This window comes from Eublepharis macularius, chromosome 6, assembly GCF_028583425.1.
Source record: "Eublepharis macularius isolate TG4126 chromosome 6, MPM_Emac_v1.0, whole genome shotgun sequence".
Taxonomy (NCBI): Eukaryota; Metazoa; Chordata; class Lepidosauria; order Squamata; family Eublepharidae; genus Eublepharis; species Eublepharis macularius.
This window is the reverse complement of record NC_072795.1, coordinates 126,291,879-126,315,325: the sequence shown is the minus strand read 5'-3', so window position 1 is coordinate 126,315,325 and position 23,447 is coordinate 126,291,879. Positions and strand designations below refer to the sequence as shown.

At 43.8% G+C, this 23,447-nt stretch overlaps 1 protein-coding gene across 2 annotated transcripts in view; it reads left to right on the top strand.

Moving 5' to 3' along the window:
- The window catches only part of PIK3AP1 (phosphoinositide-3-kinase adaptor protein 1), a 64,177-nt gene that overhangs the window by 4,536 nt on the left and 36,194 nt on the right, over positions 1–23,447 (top strand). Inside the window, exons 2-5 of one of the 2 annotated variants that reach the window (XM_054984190.1) lie at positions 3,448–3,852; positions 15,866–16,017; positions 20,004–20,148; positions 23,130–23,272. In XM_054984190.1, coding sequence (XP_054840165.1) covers positions 3,448–3,852; positions 15,866–16,017; positions 20,004–20,148; positions 23,130–23,272 — 845 coding nt within the window. Of the gene's footprint in view, positions 1–3,444; positions 3,853–15,865; positions 16,018–20,003; positions 20,149–23,129; positions 23,273–23,447 lie in introns of both variants that reach the window. The other variant, XM_054984189.1, reaches the window with a different exon arrangement.

Genomic DNA, 23,447 nt, shown 5'->3' with positions numbered 1-23,447 from the left:
GGAACCCACAGTAGTCTTCAGTGAAGCATGATGGTTTGTAGTGTTCACAGTACATTTGGGATAGTTAGTGATAAAATTCAGGGGTTAATGATTGGTCAAAGGAGAGAAAGCCCCAATGACTGTTATCCTTGAGTGTTAAGAAATATGTGCTCAACAGGTAAGATTTGGCAACTGGGGAACACTAAATGAACTGTTGTATGCCACAGAGGTGAAAGGTTTAAACACTGTTTTCCCTGTCCTTCTTCCCAGATCAATTCACACACACACCCCTTAGTTGCTTTGAAGTTTACAAAAGCCTGGAAGATCCAGTCATGGATTTCCCACATCAGGTCAAGCATTGCCCGACCTTTTGAGATCAGTGGACTTCAGCTTGCATCGGATTGTTTCCTCAAACATAGAAAAGAGTCCAGTAGCACCTTCAAGACTAACCAACTTTACTGTAGCATAAGCTTTCGAGAATCACAGTTCTTCAGATGCCTCTGAAGAAGAGAACTTTGATTCTCGAAAGCTTATGCTCCAGTAAAGTTGGTTAGTCTTAAAGGTGATTCTGGACTCTTTTCTATTTTTGCTACTACAGACCAACACGGCGAACTCCTCTGGATCTATATTTCCTCAAACAGGATCTCCCTTGACTTTAAGCCAGATTACAAACTCTTTTCCTAAACTCAGGCCCTTAAGCCTGCATGCAGATCTCTTCCCCAGTGTGGTTTTCCGGAAGAAGACAAGCTGAGAGGGAATGATAAAATGTTTGTTAATAATTGCAGTGAGTAATTAGCTCTATCAATGGCTTTGTTATGCATTCTGGTCGAAGGACTATGGAATAGCCATACCCCATGAACTGCTGAGCTACTGTTCAATCTCAGGAGTGCCTGGAAGCATGTCTTGGATGACCGCTCACGATCTGCTTATTGCGACTTGAGAAGAGAAAACGGGAGCAAATTGGGGTGGCTGGGCTGTATGTTTGATTTGTGTTGCATTCACATGCTCTCTGCTGCATTTAGGGTTGCCAGCTCCAAGATGGGAAATTCCTGGAGATCCGGAGGGTGAAACCTGAAGAAAGTGGGGTTTGGGGAGGCAAAAGACCTCGGCATGGCATAAATCCATAGAGCCCCCCCCCCAAAGTAGCCATTTTCTCCAGGTGAACTGATCTCTGTGGCCTACACTGTTGCAATTCCGGGAGACCAGTTGCAATTCCGGGAGATCTCCAGCCACTACCTGGAGGCTGGCAACCCTAGCTGCATCTCCTGAATTTTTTTCATTGACAGTGTATGCCTCTGTGTGTTTACTCAGAAGTAAACCTCACGGAGATCAATGGGGCTTTACCATTGGGGGAAATGCCTAGAGCCTGAGTTATTTTGCAGCGTCAGTCCTATGATTAAAACGGTGCGATCTTAAAAAGAGTTACCCCTCTCCGAGGCCACTGACTTCAATGGATTTAGAAGGGCATAATCCCATTTAGGATTACACCATGAATGTGTTAAGACGGGTAAAGAAACAATTCAGTGTATGCAAAAATGAGGAAATGAAATCGCTTCCTGATTTCGCAAGGCTGATCGCATAACTGCTAGTCATACGCTTGCCTTAGCAATGGTCTGGTAACAGTACCCATTCTCACGAAAGCAGAAGCTCAGATATTTTCATTGGGAAATGGATGGATTCTTTCATGGACAACTTCTTAGAATAACCCCATTAGAGTGGTCTTTATTCTTTTAAAAGAACGTAGCGTACATGCTGAATCAATAAGGGAAGCCACAGCTTTCAATTTGCAAGATCTGAGCAACTTGACAGCACATACACTCATACCTTGCCAGCAAAGAACAGCAATAATTTGAGCAAAATGTGTCTTATTTACCCTTTGATTGCAGATCCTACAAGAATTGCCACATTTTACTTGTAGCTTGAGGCAAGCTTGCAGATAGAATAGAAATAATTCACAAAGAAGTATTATTTTATTTATTTACTTACTTTATTTATAGCCCACCTTTCTCACGGAGGAAGCAAGCCTAATTAGGTCTACTCAGATGAAAGTTTCGTTTTATTCAATGGGGCTTATTTCCAGGAAAGAGTTCTTAAGATTACTGCTTGATACTCAAGGCAGATTACATAGGGTGAAACAATGCAGTCCAATAGCATGAGACGTATAATAAGCAGTGCAATAGGACTAGGATTGCGAATTGGAAACAATACAAAAAACTATTGGATATGATATATCAAACCATGCACAAAATGGAATTTCAAGAGGTGATGACAAAGTGGTAAGAGCTGTATAATTTATTCAATAAACCAGTTTGGTGTAGTGGTTAAGAGCGCGGGACTCTAATCTGGAGAACCAGGTTGGATTCCCCACTCCTCTGCTTGAAGCCAGCTGGGTGACCTTGGGCTAGTCACAGCTCTCTCAGAGCTTTCTCAGCCTTACCCACCTCACAGGGTGTTTGTTGTCGGGAAATTAATAACATACTTAGTAAACCACTCTGTATAGGTGTTAAGTCACCCTGAAGGGTGGTATATAAATTGAATGTTGTTGTTATTATTATTATGATGATGTTATTATTATTATTATGATTATTATATATACTATAAACAGCAGCATAGATTACAGTCCTGTTCCTTTTATAAAAATGTCTTCCTGAACCATTCCGTTATACTATAGCCCTATTACCTTATAAAAATGCCCTATTGAACAATACTGTTTTTCATCGTTTGTGGGATGACTGAAGTGCGGGAGCCTTCCTGACCTCCTCAGAATGACCGTACCCCAAGGTGGGGGGCCACAGCTGAGAAAGTACATGTACAGGCAGCTGTTGGTTTTACCGCTTTGCAGGGTGATACCGTCAAGAACGAGGCCTGTTTTTCTTGGCCAAACTTACGCTAAGGCAAGTGTAAAGCAATACCCAAAGAGATAAGCCTAGACATATTTTGCAGAACACGGGTGCAAGTGAAATCATAGAAGCATCAAGGCTGAGGGCTGGTTACAGCATTCTATTCAGATTCTGCCATGGAGGGGAGGGGTCACACCCATCCTGGATTGGGCATTCCACCTCTTTCATGACTTCTTGTAACTTATTTACATTTACATGACCCTTACTCCCTGCACCCTCTCCCCCCTTCCTTCACCACCTATATATCTCTGGCCAGTTTCTTCATACCCTCCATGCATCTGACGAAGAGAGCTGTGGCTCTCGAAATCTTATGCTACAATAAAGTTGGTTAGTCTTAAAGGTGCTACTGGACTCTTTACCATCTGGTTAAGCTATCAGACCCCAGGCTGGGCATAATAGGTTTGCAGAGGCTCATTTCTATGGTGACTAGTTGAATGATGGATCCTAGTCTGTGGCAGCCTGTAGCCTTAGGCAGGTCCACTGTTGTGAAATGTGGCATTACAAATGGTGCAATTCAAATTTCTGCTTGTAAAACTTTTTTTTACCTTGTTTCGCTTCTGCACAGAAGAGCCCCCCAATGCACATGATGTGCTGATTATGTACGGGAAAGACGCTAGAGAGTGGTGCCAGTACCTTCAGAGCCTCTTCCATTCATGCCGAGACCTCCAGACCTACCTCGTGGAGAGCGGGACTCCTATTCCTCCTGAAAAGTTGGAGCTCTTCAAGAGCAGCCGGTGCACCATTGTATTGCTCTCCTGTGACCTGGTGAAGACCTTCCAGGCCCCGGCGGTCCTGAAGAGCCTGCAGGAAGTGCTCCAGCCGCCTCATAAAATCGTGAAACTGTTCTGTGGTGTGGCAGAATGTGAGGATTACCAAGAGTGCTTCGAAGACTGGTCCCGGTGGAAACTGTTGACCTATGATGACGACCCCGAGACCTACGTCGCAGCTGTCATGAAGGCAATTTCAGAAGGAGGTAAGCCGACCGCATCTTAGGTCAGAAACGGGAGGCAGTTCATGTTCCAGCCACTCGTTCCAGGTTCTCAGTGCTTGGCAGATCCTGTGCATAAAAGGGCTGCGTTTACCAATTGCGCTGTCCAAACAGCTTGTAAGGAGCATTGATTTTTCACACCAGTTTGGTGTAGCGGTTAAGAGCGTGGGACTCTAATTGGGAGAGCTGGGTTTGATCCCCCACTCCTCCACTTGAAGCCAGCTGGGTGACCTTGGGTCAGTCACAGCTCTTTCAGAGCTCTCTCAGCCTCACCCACCTCACAGAGTGTTTTGTTGTGGGGATAATAATGACATACTTTGTAAACTGCTCTGAGTGGGCATTAAGTTGTCCTGAAGGGCGGTGTATAAATCTATTATTATTATTATTATTATTATTATTATTATTATTATTATTATTATTATTATAGGGGTCATTTCGTAGAAAAAGAGCAGGAGGAACTCATTAGCACAATTCATTAGCATAATTCATCAGCATATGCCACACCCCTTGACATCACCAGAAGTGTGTCATTAGCATAACTGATTTGCATATGCCACGCCCCGTGACATCACCTATCCTGGCTGTTTTGGACCCAATTCTGGCCATTCAGGGCCAAAATTGGGCCCAAAATGGCAAAAGGGGCTGAAAATGGCCAAAAGGGGGCATAAAATGGTCAGGATTGGGCTGCTGCTGAGTGGGAGAGTGATCCACCACCTGTCAGAGGCCCGATTCGGGCCATTTCGGCCCCAATGCAGGCTGAAACGGGCCTGAAATGGCTGAGGGTCAGGTGGGCGGGGCCACCTGACATGTGACCTCTTTGGGGAACTGCTGGAACTGCTACTACTACTATTCCTATGACGATGTTGAGCCATTCTACTTCAGTTTCACTTTCTCTTTTTTGATGTGAGCATCAGGTGAATCTGTCAATTCTTTATCCTGCCCTCCCACAAAGGAGTATGTTGTGGCATACATGGTGTTCTCCCTTCCCTCTTTGTCCTCACAACAAGCTGAGAGAGATTAAGCTGCTAGTATATGATCCGCAGGTCTCCCAGTGAGCCTCATAGCTGAGGGCCAGACTAGACATGATGGGATCTTCATTGTTATCACAAGGATGCTGTCTCCATTTGAAAGTAATTGTAAAATGCTGTGAGGGCCTAATTGGTTAATAAGGTGTGGGGTTTGTGTGTTCTGCTTCAGGCAGGCGCCGATGTACACAGAGTTAACACGGGCAGAGAACAGGAGCTGGTTATCAGAGGCAGGTTGCCAGAGTTTAATAAGCAGCGTCCGTAATTGTGCAGGAGTTGCCTGTACATGGTCGGTCTTCTGGAAAGCAAGTCTGATACAGCCACAGCAGATCAGCATCTAAGAGCCAAAACAGACAAGATGCCTGATGCGTAGAGGACATGCATCGGTTTCCCGCAAGGTTCCATGGGAAATGTAGTGAAAAAGAACCTCTGCCAGGGAGAAGAGGGAAAGAATCCCTCTTCTCCCTGGCAGAGGTTTTTTCTCTAGGCATCTTGTCTAGTCCACTCGGCTCCCTATTGCTGCTGCCAGTGTGCGCCTGTTGCTCCCCTAAAAGCACTCCATAGCCAGAGAGAGGCGAACGCGCTGGTGGCGGCGAGAGGGAGCTGATTGTGCTGGTGGTGGTCAGAGGGAGCTGGCAGCGGCAATTGGTCCCTTGTCCCTCTCGCCACTGCCACCATGCTCGCCTCCCTCTGGCTGCTAAGTACATTTAGGGGAGCAAGAGGAGTGCGCTGGCAGTGGCGAGAGGAAGCCGAGCATGCCAGCGGCAATAAGAGGGAGCTGGCAGCGGCGATCGGCTCCTTGTCCCTCTCGCCGCTGCCGGTGAGAATCCCTCTTCTCCCTGGCAGAGGTTCTTTCTCACTACATTTCCAATGGAACCTTGTGGGAAACCAACGTGTGTCCTCCACGCATCAGGAGTCTCATATGTTTTGGCTCTAAAATAACATGTTGAAGTCATTCTGAAGGACCCTCTCCTATACTTTTATGCACTTTGATCCCTACATCACGACTGTGACACGTCTCCTCTGGTGATATTTCTCCTTCCTCTGTAACTGATTACTGGTGCTGAGCTTTGAGGCGTAGTGACGTGCGTTGGGACTGTAAATCCCATCTACATCTGCGCCAACATTAATCTTGCGGGTCTGGGGATCCTGGAGGAGACAGGGCAGCTAGCCATATTGTAGCTGAGTTCCCAGTAGCAGCTCCATTTAGAAGCATTGTAAGGATTCAGTTTGGGTTGGGATAATGGCATATGAATGGGGGAGGTAGGAGATAATTAACAATAGTTTCCTTTTTAAGGATTTGAGTCCAGTGGCATCTTAGAGACCAAGTAGGTTTTCAGGGTAAAAGCTTTTGAGAGTAAGAGCTCCCTTCTTCTATAAGATCCAGAGGAGTTAGCTGTGTTAGTCTATAGTTGCAAAGTAGTAAAGAGTCGAGTAGCACCTTTAAGACTAATCAATTTTATTGTAGCATAAGCTTTCGAGAACCACAGCTCTCTTCATCAGATGCATCTGACGAAGAGAGCTGTGGTTCTCGAAAGCTTATGCTACAATAAAGTTGGTTAGTCTCAAAGGTGCTACTGGACTCTTTACTCTTCTTCTCTAAGGGTCGCACAACCTGGGTTTGTGCAGACAGAAAGCAGCTTTGGGGAACGGTGTGCATTAAAAAAGAGAGAATCCAAATGGGCTTGGAAAGCTGCTGTGGGGATAAGAAGAGCTCCAGCCTTTCTCCCAAGCTTCCACCACCACCACCTCCCCCTGTGCAAAAACAATGCAGGGGAAAAGTTTTCCCATTTCTGTTTCCTCATGTGCCCAAAATATCTCCACGTGGAGCAAAAGAAATGGGAAATCCTCTCCTTCCCACTCTTTTAGCACAGGGGAACTTACTAAATGCAGTAGCAAATGATGTTGCCATACCATATGAGCCATTCCATATGAACATATGAAGCTGGCCTTATATGGAGTCTGGCAGTATCTTACCTGAGTTCCTTTTAACTTGAGCCACAGGAGATTGAACCTCGGACCTTTTACAAACCCAGCATGCACTCTACCAACAATCTTCATTCAAGATCTTATTCATTTCAGAAAATAAAAAGTGTTATCCCTAATCAGGGCTTTTTTTCAGCAGGAACGTGGTGGAACGGAGTTCCGGACCCTCTTGAAAATGGTCACATGGCTGGTGGCTCCGCCCCCTGATCTCCAGACAGAGGGGAGTTGAGATTGCCCTCCGCGCCACGTGCAATCTCAACTCCCCTCTGTCTGGAGATCAGGGGGCGGGGCCACCAGCCATGTGACCATTTCCAAGAGGTTCTGGAACTCCGTTCCACCACGTTCCCGCTGAAAAAAAGCCCTGTGGCAAATGCTGATTAATAAATATCTGTGGGGAAGGAGAGAGTAAAAAACAGTATTTTCTCAAAAAATTACAGAGAAGGAAAGGTATCGTTTGAGAACGCCAAATAAGCCCCAGACAGCAAAAGTATCACCTTTGATACTAGTGATATTCCATTCCAAGTTTAACTGAGATAAAATTGTCCAATGGGTACGACAGTTTTACCTAATGGACAGTGCAATTCTGTGCAGTGTCAAGCCCAGTCTACATAGCAGTATCACATAATGATATAATGATATCACGTAGGAATATCACCTAAAGAACAGGGTCATGTTATGGGCCTCAAAGATGAAGGAAAAAACACAATAAAATAATGTATGTATAATATAATTTCTAGTCAGATAAATCATATTAATAAGCCAATTTTAGATGCTGGAAATATCAGTTGCAAAATAAAAATGATTTCCACGGTTAATGGAGATTGGAGTGGTTAGGTGGATGAAGGCTTTAAAATTAATTGCTGAGTTCATAAATGATAATACTGTTTATTAATCCTAAGGTGATTCTGTTCAGTGACAATGATGAATTCATTATGAAAACCTTCTGTTACTTAGTGGGAAATGTCAGAAAGAGCCATCCAAAACTGAAATTGTGACCCGAGCCATAATATTCCAAGTTTTCCATATGTTGTAAGGGGATATATATCTAAGAGACCATAGTTCTAAATATGCTTACTGGCGGGTCATTTTGAAGAAAAAGAGCTGGAGGAACTCATTAGCATAACTCATCGGCATATGCCATGCCCCTTGCCATCACCAGAAGTGTGTCATTAGCATAACTGATTTGCATATGCCACATCCCCTTACATCACCTATCCTGGCTGTTTTGGACCCAATCCTGGCCATTCAGGGCCAAAATTGGGCCCAAAATGACCAAAAAGGGGCCCAAAATGGTCAGGATCGGGCTGCTGCTGAGTGGGAGAGTGATCCGCCACCCGTCAGAGGCCCAATTCGGGCCGCTTTGGCCCCAATCCGGGATAAAATGGGCCCAAAATGGCCGAGTCAGCTGGGCAGGGCCACCTGATGTGACCTCTTTGGGGAACTGCCAGAACTGCATTCCTGCGCGTTCCCCCTTGAAATGAGCCTTGCTTACTGGGAAGTGAACTCCGTGTCACTTATTTTCAAGTAAATGTCTTTATAATCTGGCAGTAACACTGAGAAGATTCTTTCTTATAGAAGTTAAAAATGAATCTTAACCAAGACGAGAGCCGCGCAAATGCTAAAATTAAACCAGTGCTGTACGTTTGTGGGTTTTTTGTGGAAGAGGTTTTTAAAAAAAGAATAGAAATGGCATCATCAAAAGGACATTTTGTGTATGATAAGATAATCAGTGCGGACATGTAACGGACAGAGAAGAAAATGGCACGGCTTTGGCTGCATTTGGAGGCTGTCTGGTGCATTTGTCCACGGTTATACTTTTAATTCTCTAAGACTCAATAGGGACAAGTTGGGATGCTATAAGATGGGTTTGAGGCAGTTGTGTTTCTGTGCTCTGGAGCCTTCTTTGGTAGGTCAATGGATAGCAGGGATTTCAGGGCATTGAAGAGACTTTGAACCTCTGCCCTAGCCGAAGTGAAGGACAAATGTGTGCTCATGTGGAAAGAAAGAATAGAGTTAGATTCTTAAAGAGACAAGGCAGGCGCTAATTTGAGTAGGTTGCGGCCCCCCTGGGGGATCTGATGTGGGGTAGCTTATCTGGTGCCTTGGTGGCCTCAAATCACATGTAATTTCTTTCCTCGTGATCTCTTGAAGAAGCAGTCGTTTCTTTCTGTGCACTGAATTTTACTCATTCCCACTTGCATCACCTGAGACATTGACATTATGGTTCCTAAGGTTCCTATTGTGAACCAGATCCCTCATCCGCCTGAAATCACTTTAAAACCTGATCTGTGACTTTTTTCACATTAAGGCCAGCAGTCTGATCCCAGTGGGATTCAAATGAAGCCTGTCCCTTTTGTGCAAGTTCAGTTACCCTAAAACGTTCCCCTCCTGCCATGACGACCTGGTAAGATTTCAGAGGTTTGCAGGCTTCGCCCGGTTGCTGGTCAGATCCCCTGGAAACAGACTTAAATTTTAAATAGGGAAAAAGTATATATTTATTTGGAAACAACTGCAAATCAAATGTATACTCTGTCCTGCAGTAAAATCCTGTCACTGGGATAGCTCTAACAATCACTTTCCCTACATGAATGAAAAGCCTGGATTTCCTTATTTCCTTCTGCCCAGCCCGAACTTCATAGGCTTACTGCTGGGCAGCTCCTTGTTGATGTTGGTAGAGGCTGCTTCACACAGTCTCCCCCCCCCCCCGCCCTGCATTGAAGCACTCCTCCCATCTTATAACTTCTCTCCCCCTCCTGCCCCCACTTTCAGATACTTACCAGGGGATCTTTCAGCAACTGACTCCATCTAGTTCTTGACCATAACTTAGCAACTTCAGGACACATGTTACAAACTGTGTCCAGAAAGAGTTGGGTGGCCTGTAGATCCCATCTTGTCTGAAAGACTCAGCCGCAGATCTTCTAGCCTCTTTCCTAGGTTATTTGTGCTCTTTCTCCTGCCTTCGCCTTGTTGATGAATTCTCCTTGCCTTCAGCGTCTCACTTACCCAGCTTTTGGAAGGCCTCCGCTGGTAGCTTTCTTCTCTTTGCTGAAGATCTGCCTTCCACCTTTCCCCCTACTTTTTTGCTGTTTCAGCTGCCACTTACTTACCCTCTTAAGAAGGGTATCCACCTATCAGCTGCTGACACTGGATCAATCCTTGTTCTTTTTGGCTCTGGAATCCAGACTTTAGGAGCCCCCTCCAAACATCCTTCCTCACTGAAAACCTGTTCTGAGCTTGAACGTTCCTCTTTAGCCAGTTTGGTGTAGTGGTTAAGAGCGCAGGACTCTAATCTGGAGAACCAGGTTTGATTCCCCACTCCTCCACTTGAAGCCAGCTGGGTGACTTTGGGTCAGTCACAGCTCTCTCAGAGCTCTCTCAGCCCCACCCACCTCATGAGGTGATTGTTGTTGTAGGGATAATAATAACATACTTTGTAAACTGCTCTGAGTGGGTGTTAAGTCATCCTGAAGGGTGGTATATAAATCGAATGTTATTATTATATAAATCAAATATTATTATTATTTAGTGCTTCAACAACTGAAAAACCCATTGTAACAATTTGAAACCCTTCTGCTGCCCCTCCTTGCAGAACTTTCTATCCATAAACAAAACAACATAACATGTACAAACAGTATTGATTTTTCTTGGAGGAGAACCCATTTCTCCACAGCGTCTAACTGTAGGTCTAATTTCAGTTTCGATTAGCAGAGGAGCAGATAAGCATATTGGATATGTAGCCTATGGATAAGGCGCCTGGACTATTTTAATGATTGTTTTAAGATTGTTACTGATTTTATAGTTTTATGATTAATTTATTGTATTTTATGGATGTTGTGAGCTGCCCTGAGCCCATTCGTGGGGAGGGCAGGGTATAAATCCAATCAATCAATCAATATAATGAGAACACAAACACTCCAATTTAGCTCTATAAAATAGTTTACTACATAAAGGATAAAAGGTTACATTGGAATAAAATGAGAAATGCCTAACTAGGCTACATCTTTGCTAGCTAGAGAGACTGCTATATCCTAAGGTTTATAGGTGTTGACCTATAAAGCCCTATGCGGACTGGGCCCAGCATACCTTCAGGACTGCCTCTCCCCATATGTTCCCCGGAGGTCGCTTCAATCAGCCACTAAGAACTTGCTGATGGTCCCTGGCCCCAGGGAGGTCCGCCTGGCCTCTACCAGAGCCAGGGCCTTCTCAGTTCTGGCTCCGACCTGGTGGAACTCTCTGTCTGAGGAAACTAAGGCCCGGCAGGATTTGTTATCTTTCCGCTGGGCCTGCAAGATGGAGATGTTCCACCGGGCATTTGGTGGGGGCTAGGCTGTCCTCTCGCTGGCCATACCACTGAAGACCCTCCACCACCCATGCAGGACAATGCTGCATTTTAATATTTAATATTCTACACCCGCCAATTTTAATGGTTTTCTATACGATGTTTTAATGTTTTTATAATGTTTTTACTGTTTTTCGTTTGTTGTCAAACCGTCCTGAGCCCGTCTGACGGGGAGGGCGGTCTAAAAATGTAATTAAATAAATAAATAAATAAGAGTGAGTTTAGACTGAATAAAGAGCAATAAAACTTCAGTATATCTTTCTACTTAATTGCCCCTCCCCAATAAACTGGTTGCCCAATAGAGAATCCTAATTCTACTTCATTAAGAATAGAGACTCTTTTCTGTGGTGGGAATCCTCACTCGAAGCCTAAGTGGTTACATGCAAATAGGTTAACTAACTAACATGAACAGTTTACATTCAGTCATGAAAGAGTTAAACACTTGCCAATTCCCAGCAAACAAATCTAAATGTCTCTTCTCCATAGTACTGTCATCGCACCCACACGCTGAGACTGTATAGCTGGTCCAGCATGCAGAATCAATAGCATTTCAGAACACATTTCCTCGAAGGTCTATAACTTTAGCCTCTGGTGTACCTGCAGCCTCCCGACTGAGTTTCCTAGTGCTGTTGCTGTCAACCTGTAGAATGACCGTTGCCTTTCCTTCTTCTGCACTATCTAGCAGCCTGTTTACACAGTACAAACTTCACGTCGAGTGAGCGAGTCGTGCGGGCAATGTGTCCATCCCAAATCCTTCTAGGTGTAAACACGGGTGTTTCATAGCCTATTGGCGATGCAGTGAACTGGGGCTGAGCATAGCCAAGCTGGAGGCATTTGCTTATTCAGGGAAATCCCCAACTGTATAGAAAATAACTCATTTGGAAATTAACCCACCACCCCAATGGCTCAACAATGAACGATTATGTGCGTTGCCCTTTAAGAGTCACATAATGTTGATGGCAGCTGTTTACAATGGGGGGAAGGAAACGGGGGAAGCATAGCCCATTCCCTAGTAGGTAGGCATGACTTTCATTTCTGACTCTGATTACTGATTAATCAATGTTTGCTGTTAGTAGCAAAGCCACTAAAATGGTTAGCAGTGTCGTGAGTGCATTTGCCAGGTTTCAGATAGTAGCACAATTATGTTGGTCGTTGTTATCTGTGATAGCCGTTTTCTCCAGGATTTTATTGTTTGCTCACTCAAGTAAATCAATAGACACTGTGGCGTCCTTCCTCCGATTTGTTTCCTGGTGCCCACATGCTCTTTTCCTGAAGTATTTATTTCCCATAGCCAGTCCTGGCTTTTCGCTGCCTTTTTGGAGAAGGAAGTGGAAGAATTTTTGTGTGTGTAGGAAGCAACCCCCTCACAAACAGCTGCTTCCATTATTGAAAGATGCTTATTTATTTTATTAAAATAAAATTAGACTGCTCTCCTCACAAGTGGGCTCAGAGCAGAGCATAATAATATACACAGAAAGATAAAAACAATGGTAGCAATTACATTATATAAAAGCATCATAGTACAGTGCACATAATGTATCCCCGTTTTTCTAAACAGTAGGGCCCGCAGGGAAGAGTGACCAGCCATCTGATAGCAACCTAAGTCAGGAGGCCACATGTTCCCCCCAGCCACCTCACCCTACTGGCAGAAGGCCTGTTGGCGAACTGCCTGCCTCAACTCCCATAAGCCTGGTGGAACATCTCTGTCTTACAAGCTTGGTGGAACAACAACAGGTCCCGCTGGGTTTGCATCTCCAAAGACAGAGAGTTCCACCAGGTGGGTGCCAGGGCTGACCGGAGCATTCTCCGGGGAACATAAGGTGAGAGATGGTACACTTAGCTTGCAGCTTCACAACCTTCTGTAACTGGCCACAGAACCCCATGGCAGCCGTTTTTGTCATGGTACCCACTCCCTGTTCTCAACATTTCCAACATGCCCACCTGCCTACCAAGACTGGGAACCCCTGATCTAGATAGCACTGCTTCCAAACAATTGCTTTCAAGTATTCCCCACATTCTAAAGCCTGCATTAATTGCTAGGGGCTCTGTTGTCCTGCAGTAGGGGTCCCTTTGTACATTATGTTTTAATTGCCTCTTTCCTTTTTAAAAAGATGTTTTCTCTGCTTAAGCATAAGTGCACAAATGATTCTTTTTTAAAAAAAGAAGCAGATGTTCAAACTTATTTGCTTGGAGTTGCCATCCTTGTGTGATTTTTTGGCAGAAATAGGCATAGCAAGGTTGTAACATGGCAGGTAGCACTGTATTAAATGCTGTCCAGAACCAGGGTCATTTACTCGTTCCAGCTGACTGCAGAAAAGTGATACTTGAGCGGTATTAAAGGGCCATAATGTGGAAGGGACCCTAGATGTAGGCTTACCAGTCCCTCAGTGATAATGGGGGATCCCCCACTCCCACCTCTACCCCTACCCACTCACCTGTCTGTTGGTGGGGAATGGCGCAAGAATGGGCCTCCTGGGCATGCTCCAAGGGCGGTGCGATGATGTCACTTCCCAAGAGTGACGTCATCGTGCTGCTCTGAGATTGCTCCCGCGCTTTGCAGTTGGCTGATTTGGGCCCCAGATGGGCCGGATTGGGCGCATTTGAGGCCCAAATCGGCCTGCTGTGAAGCATGTGAGTGCTCCTGCACCTGCACAATGACGCCACCTGGAAGTGACGACACCACAAGTGACGTCATGGGACACAGAGAAGGCTACCTGCCCTCCTGCCAGGAGGGTAAGGGAACCTGGCAACCCTACCTGGGCATCTTCACGAAGGGTTCTTCTGTCAGTGAATCTCATGTTCTCTGCACTCACATTGCAAAAAGAAAAGACTTTTAAACCCCAACTAGAGGTATTTTTGCAATTTAGAATGCTGTTTGGATCTTGGATTGCATGAGTGTGATGAGTACTTTGGGGGATAGGGCCCGTTATATTGTGAATAATAGCCCAGGTGAACCTGTTATTGTCAGATCTCATGAAGCTAAGCAGGGTCGGCCTTGGTTACTAATCTGATGGGAGACCTCCAACAAAGACCAGGGCTGCAGAGGCAGGCAATGGCAAATCACCTCTGTTTGTCTCTTGCCATGAAAACCCCACCAGGGGTCACCATAAGTCAGCTATGACTTGAGGGCACTCTCCACCGGAAAACCCTTCCTCTACTTTTGCTAGGTCATTAACGGAGGCTTCCCCCACCTGGCACCGACCTGATCTGGACAGTTTCGGCCCCAATCGAGGCCTAAATGGCCCCAAATTTTTCAAAGTCAGGTGGACCGGGCCACCTGACTGTTGGGGGAACTACCGGAACGGCGTTCCAGTGCATTCCCCCTCCAAATGAGCCCTGCGTTAACCTAAAGGGAAATGGACTTTGTGGACCTTTTTGAGCTTGTGAGCACCTTTGGAACTCTCTTACACAGCATGGTGGTCACAGCCGCAAAGTGGGTGCCACAAAATGGCTGTTGCAGGCACAACTCCTCTATAGTTTGATTAGGAAACATCGTGAATAGGAGCTTGGAATGATGCTCAAAAGTTCCATCCTTGACCATTTCTAGTCATTCTCATGAAAGGAAATGCTTTGTTCTCATAGGCAGGCTGGGCATTTGGAAACCAAAGTGTACCTTTCCCAGTGAGAATAAAGCCCTTGAGTCATACAGTGGATTCTTAGGGTCAAGTTAGACGGGGAGGTTTTTAAAGGGGTTGGGTACAGGCTTCCTATATCCAACTTTGGATTCCTGCAGCCGCACAGCATAACAAATGGCCTCAGAACACCACTAAGGGAAGATGAAGGGCTCCTGCCTCCCTCCTCAAACTGTTTTCCAAAATTGTGTGTGTGTGTAGGTGTCTCTGTTTTTGCTGCTCCATGTGATGTATTTTGTGTAAGAAAAACAGGAAAAGGCCCTCCCCTGTGCTCTTTTATTATTTTTTTATTATTTATTTAATTAATTAATTTATAGCCTGCTTTCCCCACATGCAGGATCAAAGCAGATTTATAACATAATACATAAACAATTAAAACAGTTAACTACATTGATAACAATCATAAAATACACTATTAGACGTAACAAGTCCAATATGAGAAACAGCTGTGGGGGAGGCGGGAGTGCTTCCTCCCCCCGTGGAGGCATTCGGAGGCTATTTGGGCTCTCTTTTATTTTTAACAGCCATTTCCCACAGCTGCTTTGTGGCTGCAGGGAACTCGAGTTGGGTCTGGGAAACCTGCACCCAACGCTTTAATAACCTCCCCATCTAGTCTGACCCTTAGCAATGTCTGTGTCTAGATACTGTTGCTAGACACTGTCCAGGGGGGTCTTTTTTTATTCCAGTATAGAGACTGATGCAGAATCTCTGATTCCACACATGTTGGATAATGCACTTTCAATGCACTTTATCAGTCGTTTGAGGTGGATTTTTTGTTCCGCACACAAAAAAAATCCGTTCCAAATGATCTATAAAGAGGATTGGAAGTGCATTATCCAACGTGTGTGGAATCAGCCCTTGTTTGGACAGAACACATGTATCATATCTCATTTCTGGCACGTTCTTTTCCAAACACCTAAACCACATTAATAACTAACTAACTAGTTATTTATAATAAATAAATAACTAGTTGCTGAAGTAACAGAAATAATGTTATTCTTTGTACTCTCACTTAGATTCTGGTTGTGATTCGGTGACTGATGCAGACGGGGAGGATGTCAGCGATCGACGTGACTCCTGTAATACGTCAACGCAGCGGCAGCGTGGGATGTCAGGGACCAAAATGGGAAACCTAATTGCTGTACAGCCGAATCGCATACGCTGTGGGGTACAGTATGTCTCAGCTCCCTCAAAAGGATCGTGAGAGATGGCATAGTGGCAAAATGTGACCGCTCTGGGAACGGCGACCTGGTTCTGTTGCCACCCTTGGCATTCCAGGCTTCTTGTTACATGGCTAACAAAACCCAACAGCCTTGTGGTGATCTTGGTCATGGGTGCAAATAACCAAGCTTCACTTTGTAAAACAAAACGATACCAATGCAAAACCGAAACATAAGAACATAAGCCCTGTTGGATCAGACCAGTGGTCTAGCTACTCCAGCATCCTATCTCATACAGTTGCCCTGGATGGCCAAACAAACGGTATAGAAGCCAAGGCTTTCCCCCAGTCTTACTTCCTGGCACTGTTGTTCAGAGGTTGTTTGCCTATGGAAGTGGAGGTTCCCTTTAGTCACCATGGCTAGTAGCCACTGATACTAATAAAATGTCAGTAAGAACATGAAAATCACTTCACGTGTCTGCAGTGTGAGTCAGAAGTGCCCATAAAATTTTGTAGGTATTTATTTTGATATTTATACTCTGCTTTTCTCCCTGATGGGGACCTTACAAAATATAATATAGTGAACAAACAAATAATAAGCTGCATCTTGGGCTGTTCCTAGATCCAGTGTCCTGGCTCATGTATAGGCACTGGCTATGAGCCACAGGTTAAAAGGCAAGGGATAACAGCCTTTTAGCTCTTGCGCTTTGGTGTATGCCTTTGGCCATCCCCAAGCTTTATATCTGGAACAGGAAAGGAAAACTCAGGCTCAGCTAAAATCTTACACAGCTGCCAGAGGTTATTCTCCTAAAGCTGTTTCTTGAAGTCTTCTATAACCGTGGTTTGTCGATGTTTGATCTGGATTTTTCTTAGGTAGTAGATTTGGATTTCTATCCTGGGCAACTTTCCAAGGGCAACTTTATCATACCTGATGAGTATATTCCCAGCTGAAGTAAAAAAAAAAAAGAATAGGAAATGTTTTCTTTAGAAGCAGGTTTTGCTTTCTCAAAGGGTCACGTACCTTCCTCAAGGTATTTCCTCAATCTTGGGTTTTTTTAAATGAATAGGCCGCTAGCTTCATCACTGTTCCCGTGTTGTTGATACAAGACTCAGTCAGATCTACAGATATCAGAAAGAATGGATGGATCCAATTATTTAATTTCCTCTTTCTCTGAGGCTAAGACAAATTGTTCACAGCAGCCACCACATTAGGAAAGACGAGTGTAGGATTGAGGCTTTTCAGTATCCTGAGGTTTTGATACAGCATTGTACTATATTCTCCCTTTCCTTGGGTCTTTGCCTATGTAGGCCTTCCCACCTTTTGTGTGACGACCTGCAGTAGTTTTGCTCTGAGCTTCCTCATTCCCTTGTTTTCCGTCTGTTACCTTTTGGTGTTTTCTCAAACGGACTTGAAAAAGCTCAGAGAAACGAGGAAAACATAAAGAACAAATACAAACTGAGAACATGCAGAAGCTCTGAGAGAAAACATTGGCACCCAAAGTGTGGGAAAACCTGTGTGGGAAAGACTCATTATGAGTGGTCGTGGGTTTTAGGCGTGACTAAACCCAAGACTGGAGGCATGACTAAAACCAAGATTGGACTAAAGATCCAATCTTCTTGGATTGAATGGGATTAGCAATATTCAGTTGACTGGTTGTTTTTAGACCAGCCATTTGGTCTGGAATTGACAACATTTGTTTACTCTGTTATAAAGAATTGAAAGCCAGTGTGATATAGTGGTTAGTGTGTTAGACTAAGATATGGTGGATCAAATCCGTATTCTGCCATGGAAGCTACCTGGGTTACCTTGGGCCAATCTCACACTCTCAGCTGAACCCTACCTGCCAAGGTAGTTGTGAGGATAAAATGGAGAAGAGGAAAATAAGTTAAGCTGCTTTGAGTCCCCATCAGGAAGAAAGGCAGTGTGTAAAAGAAAGAAAGAAAGAATCCAGATGATATTGTTGTCAGAGTGTTACATTTTCAGCAGAGAGATAGCTGCTGTAGCATAGTGGTTAAGTGGTTGGGTTACAAATCAGCACTCTGCTGGTTCGAATCCCACTATGGCCTTGAGCTAAGCAAGTGGCCTTGGGGAAGCCAATCCTCTCAGCTCCGGCTCCCAAGCTATATTGTGGGAATAATAACAACACTGACTTTGTTCATTGTTCTGAGTGGGGCACTAATCTGTCTAGAAGAGCAGTATATAAGCACAGTTACTAGTTTCCCTGTTATTCTGCTATCTTTTTTTAAAAAAAACCAACTGATTTGTGGCTATGTTTTCTCCATGTAAGGCACTTGCGTCCCCAGCCTTTCACATGTACCCAGGCAAAGTACCATAGAGGTGGCTGACCAGAGGCATGGCCTGAGGGGTAGTTGGTGGCAGAGTTGGCAATGCCTGACAATGCTGCCAATGAGCTCGTGTCCCCATCTACTTTAGCCTTCCTTCCTTCCCTCTACATTAGCTTTTGTTTCTGTGAGAAGAATAAAGGGAGGGAAGCTGCAGAAGTTCCACAGGGCCTGAACGCATTTCAAGTTCCAAAAGGAGCCGAGGCTGCCTATAGCGTGGAGACTGCAGAAAACTTTCCGTCCTCTAGTGTCTGATGACTACCTCACCAAACTCCCTTTTCCGCCTGTCCTAGGCAACCATCTTGGACATTCACACACAGTAACCACCTGAGGAGGGCCTGCCTTCCCTCAGCGTCTGCCTGGGAATGGAGGAGTGGAGCCAGGAGGAAAGAGATATAGGAACTAAATACAGGATAGACATTTTGGTTTCTTTCATAAGAGGCCAGGATCACTGGTTAGACTAGTAGTATCTGGGAGATCCAGGTTGGAAATCCCCCTTTACCGTGGAAGCTTCTCTAAGTGATCTTGGGCCTGTCACACCTCTAGGCTTAACCTGCCTAACAAGGAGAGTTTTCTGAGGATAAAATATAGGACAGGAGAATTATGTAGGCTAGTGTGAGTTCCCATTGTGGAGAAATGTGGAAATATCTAAAATAAATAAATAATTTGAGCCATAAATATACTCTGCTCTTAATTTCCTATAAAAAAGAGACCCTTTTGCCTGTCTTCCTCAAGTTTGGTAGGCAGAATCCCATCAAGTGTTCTTTCTGTGAGGATTTTGTAGCAAGTGCCTGTGTCCTTCAGTGTACTTAAAATATAAGAAGATCCTGTCTGGGCCAGATCCCAAGGTCCATCTAGGTTAGCTAGTCAGATGCCCCTGTAGTTAGTGTTCAGTTTCTTTTGGCCATCACAGTTTATAATTCTTGGCCATGTATTTGTCTTTCAAAAAGCCCCTCAAGGACTAAATAGAGAAGATGCTGGGAGAGCCATAGTTTTCGCATGAGATATTCACGCAAAATAAATTAATTCCCAATCCCAGAGTCCTGAAATACCCACACAAACCCTGTCAGTTTATTTTGACAAAAACTGGCAATGCTGTTGATATTTCCCCCCCTACAATAAAGGAAAAAAACATGAAATCTGGAGGCGTCTGTTCAAGATACTCCCCCATGTTCTGCTGAAGAACTGTGTGCTTTTGTGTTTGTTTTTGGGCTAAGTTTTGGGTTTGTTCTGCTGAAGGACTGTGTACTTTTGTATTTGTTTTTGGACTGATAAGCAGGGCTTTTTTTCAGGGGGAACACGGGGGAACGGAGTTCCGGCTCCTCTTGAAAATACTTGGCAGTGCTTGAAAATAATATGATTTCCAAGAATCCCATGTGTTTCTTCCTCATTTTCCTCTTGAGTTCCACCACCTCTTTTCCCAGAAAAAAACCCCTGCTGATAAGTTTTGGGTTTGTTTATTCTGGCTGTGAATAGATGTTGAATTTTTATCCCTCAGTTGTTTATAGTGCATTTTTGTTGTAATGCAATATGGTTTATGTTTTTAATATTACGCTTTACTTGAGCCCAACATTTTATGGAGAATGGGGGTTATTAAGCTGACTGTGCCCCTGGATATTATTGGATTATAAATCAAGATGTTCTACTTCTAGGTGCGGACAACAATGTACATCATTCTAAAATGTAAGCTGGATAGCCAAGTAAAAATTGAAGTGGAATTTTCTTCTGAGCATTGTCAGTCCGTGCGAGTCCCTTCCAGGTTGGAGAATGAGTATACAGTGTCAGTTTGTACACCTGGTAGGTAAAAAACTTTCCCTCTGTTGCTAACATGCATCTCTGTGGAGGAAATTTGTTTCAAACCTTGCTCCTCATTGCAAAAAGGTGAATTAGCCTCAGGTCTTTTGTAAACGGAAGCTGCTGCCTCGTCTCATGCAAGTGTGGAAGGCTAAAATTAAGTCTGTGTAAGCCCAAAATAGGTCACTATTAGATTGCTTAGAGCTAAGGCCACGGTTCTTGTTTTTTTTTCTCTCTCTATATTTTTGCCTTTGTGTGTAATGTCTGAAGTTGAGCCTTCCATGTCTTATGAGCTGTTGCATGCTCTCCAGGCGTAGGGAGAGCAGCCTTTACAGGAAGCAGAAGTTGACTTGTGTTTCCTGCTGCCTTCACTTTTGAAAGAATGTGAGAAACCACTGTTCGTTTTCATTGTGTGGTGTTTTAAAATAATGTATGGGGGCTTTTATTCAAATATGAAAGGTTATTTAGCTTCAGTGGAAATACTTCACATCAGAATAGCCATGCTAAATTGTACTCACATGACATTACAATCTGATGAGCATATCTTTGACTCTTGAACCTTCAGAGGAGTATTTGGACCCCTTGTGTCCATATGTTTGGGAGAGAACACCGAGAAAAGCAGTTTTGTATATTTTACATGATACACAAACATACAAACATTCCCTAAGTATGTTGCTACACTCAGACATGATCCCAAGTTATACTCTAACAGAGCACCGACTGTTTGTTTGACCTGTCTGAGTATACTTCTCTGGCCCCTCTGCCCTGCGCGTGGCATGCAATTAAAACTTCCAGGTTTAACAAATCTTGAAATAAACTCCAGTTTCCTCAGATATCTGAATACAGGTGCCAAGGTGAACTTGAGCTTTTTTGCATTTCACAGATTTGAAATTCTCAATTTCAGTTTAATCTCTGTTTAATGACACCATGCTTAGCCTCACAAATCTTGGATTAATTTCACTGGGTTCTGTTGCCTGAATGCCGCTCCCATGTCAACAGCGTAGGCTTTGTGGCAATTGCTGTTGCCGTTCATCCACATGATAGCTATGCACAGAATTGGGGAGAGGCTGTGGCTCAGCAGCAGAGCATCTGTTTGACATGCAGAAGGTCCCAGATTCAATGTCTGGCATCCACAGTTAAAAGATGTGAAAGATCTTGACCTAAGACCCTAGAGCAGTGGTGGCCAAACTGCAGCTCTGGAGCCACATGTGGCTCTTCTAGACGTACTGTCTGGCTCCCAGAGGTCTCTGAGTATCACCGTGGCCATACATTTTATTTTAGTCTAGTTTATTTCCCTCCCTTCTTTCCATGTCTTTCCCTCCTTTTTCCTTTTTTCTTTCCTTCTTTCTTTCCATGTCTTTCATATTTTCAATAAAAATGTCAGGGTCGCCAAGTCCGACCGACTCAGAAAATATCTGGGGACTTTGGGGGCGAAGCTTAGCACTTTGTGATGTCACAGCCAAAAGTCAGGTGATGACTCTTCCCAAGCTCCGCCTCTTCCAATGATGTCACTTCCAGCATACTGCACCAAAACCCTGTAACGAGACAGTTCCCGTGTCTAAAACCAAGTTTCAACTTGCCAAGAGAAAGATGGATCTCTCTCCGGGGAAGCCGAAAACAGTTAGTCTTTAGACCTGTCAAACAGATAAGTTCTTTGAACCAGCTGTTTATCAGTACATTTATTTATATAGGGTTCAATATTGCTTTGCAACTCCCCATCAAACACACAGACACCAATCTAGAGTTTATTTCACTTTATTGAAAATACACCCTAGTTTTTTAATGAAGCAAGCAATCAAAATATAAATGGCTATTAATATGAATCCTATAACAATAGAACATAGAAAGGCAATAAGAAATAAGTTCACTAACATTTCTCAATAAATCCTAAGTTTACATTGCTCAAAGTTTCTATGAAATACATAGGTAGAGATGGTTTCTCACCTAGATTCTCCCAAGAGATCTCTTCCATCAGTACCCTGCTTATTCTTTCTGTGTTTGCAATGATATACCTAATCATATGCAAATATTTAGGGTCTATTCACATGATAGCACAAACAAATATTGATTGGTTTGACACTTCACTGAATATTCATAATTTCATAGTACAGCCTTCCAATTAGTTAAAAAATTATGTCATAATCTGTACTGCAGGAAAATACTATAAATCTCTGACAAGTGTCAAGAAAAGTTAAGTTGAACGATCACCATTGGTTGAATCTCTGATAGAGGAACATCAATCTCGGTAGAGTCCACTATTTTAATTAATTGTCAAAGGATGAAAGCACACCTGTTGAATTACCTTATACATAGAAAAAATACACTGAAAGTTCATGTAAAGTTTAAAAGTTCATCTAGAGAGTATACAAGCTAGGCCTAGTATTGTTCAGTATTGATTATTGGCATATGATCTTAATCTATATTGGCATAACAACCCCACCCCTTCCTGTGATGTCACTTTCAGGACATTACCTCAAACCCACCTCCTCATCTGAAGTCATTTCAATGCATCATGTCTTGTGGCTCTCAAACATCTGACGTTTATTCTATGTGGCTCTTAAATTAAGCAAGTTTGGCCACCCCGGCTCTAGAGAGCTGCTGCCATTCTGAGTAGACAATACTGATGGACTGAGAGTCCGACTCAGTAAGGGACAGCTTCATGTGTGTTCAACTTGCCTTTTGTGTCATTGTAAAGAAGGACTCTATAACCAGGTACTCCATGAAATAAAGACCAGTCATGTTTCAAAAGACAATCTTAATATAAGTATATTTGACAGAACCACAGACTGGTCCTAAACGTCAAGCCGTTTTGGATGAAATGCTTTCTCATTTGCAAGATGCATTTTGTTCTTGGCTGGAATTTAGATAAATGTCATCTCACCTTATAAACATTTGCTCACATTTTTCTCCATGGCTTCTTCTAGCATAGTAAGTTTCCATTTGGGTCTTGTGTGATGGGTCTGAATCTTTTTTCCCTTTCTCAGACTTATCACCTGGCACAGTATGTCTGCGATTGTATGCTGGGGATTTAATGGTAGCTGAAGCAGACATTAGCTATTATACTGACATGGAAGAAATCAGCGACTTGCTGACTTCTGCAGCAAATCCAGTGGAATTCATGTGCCAGGTAAAATGTTTAAGTGGGTTTTGATGGGGTGGGAGAGAGGGAGTGATTATTAAATCTCTGAGCTAAAAACCCGTAATGCTAGAATAACGGCTGATTCCGCACACGTTGGATAATGCACTTTCAATGCACTTCATCAATCATTTGAGGTGGATTTTTTGTTCCGCACACAAAAAAA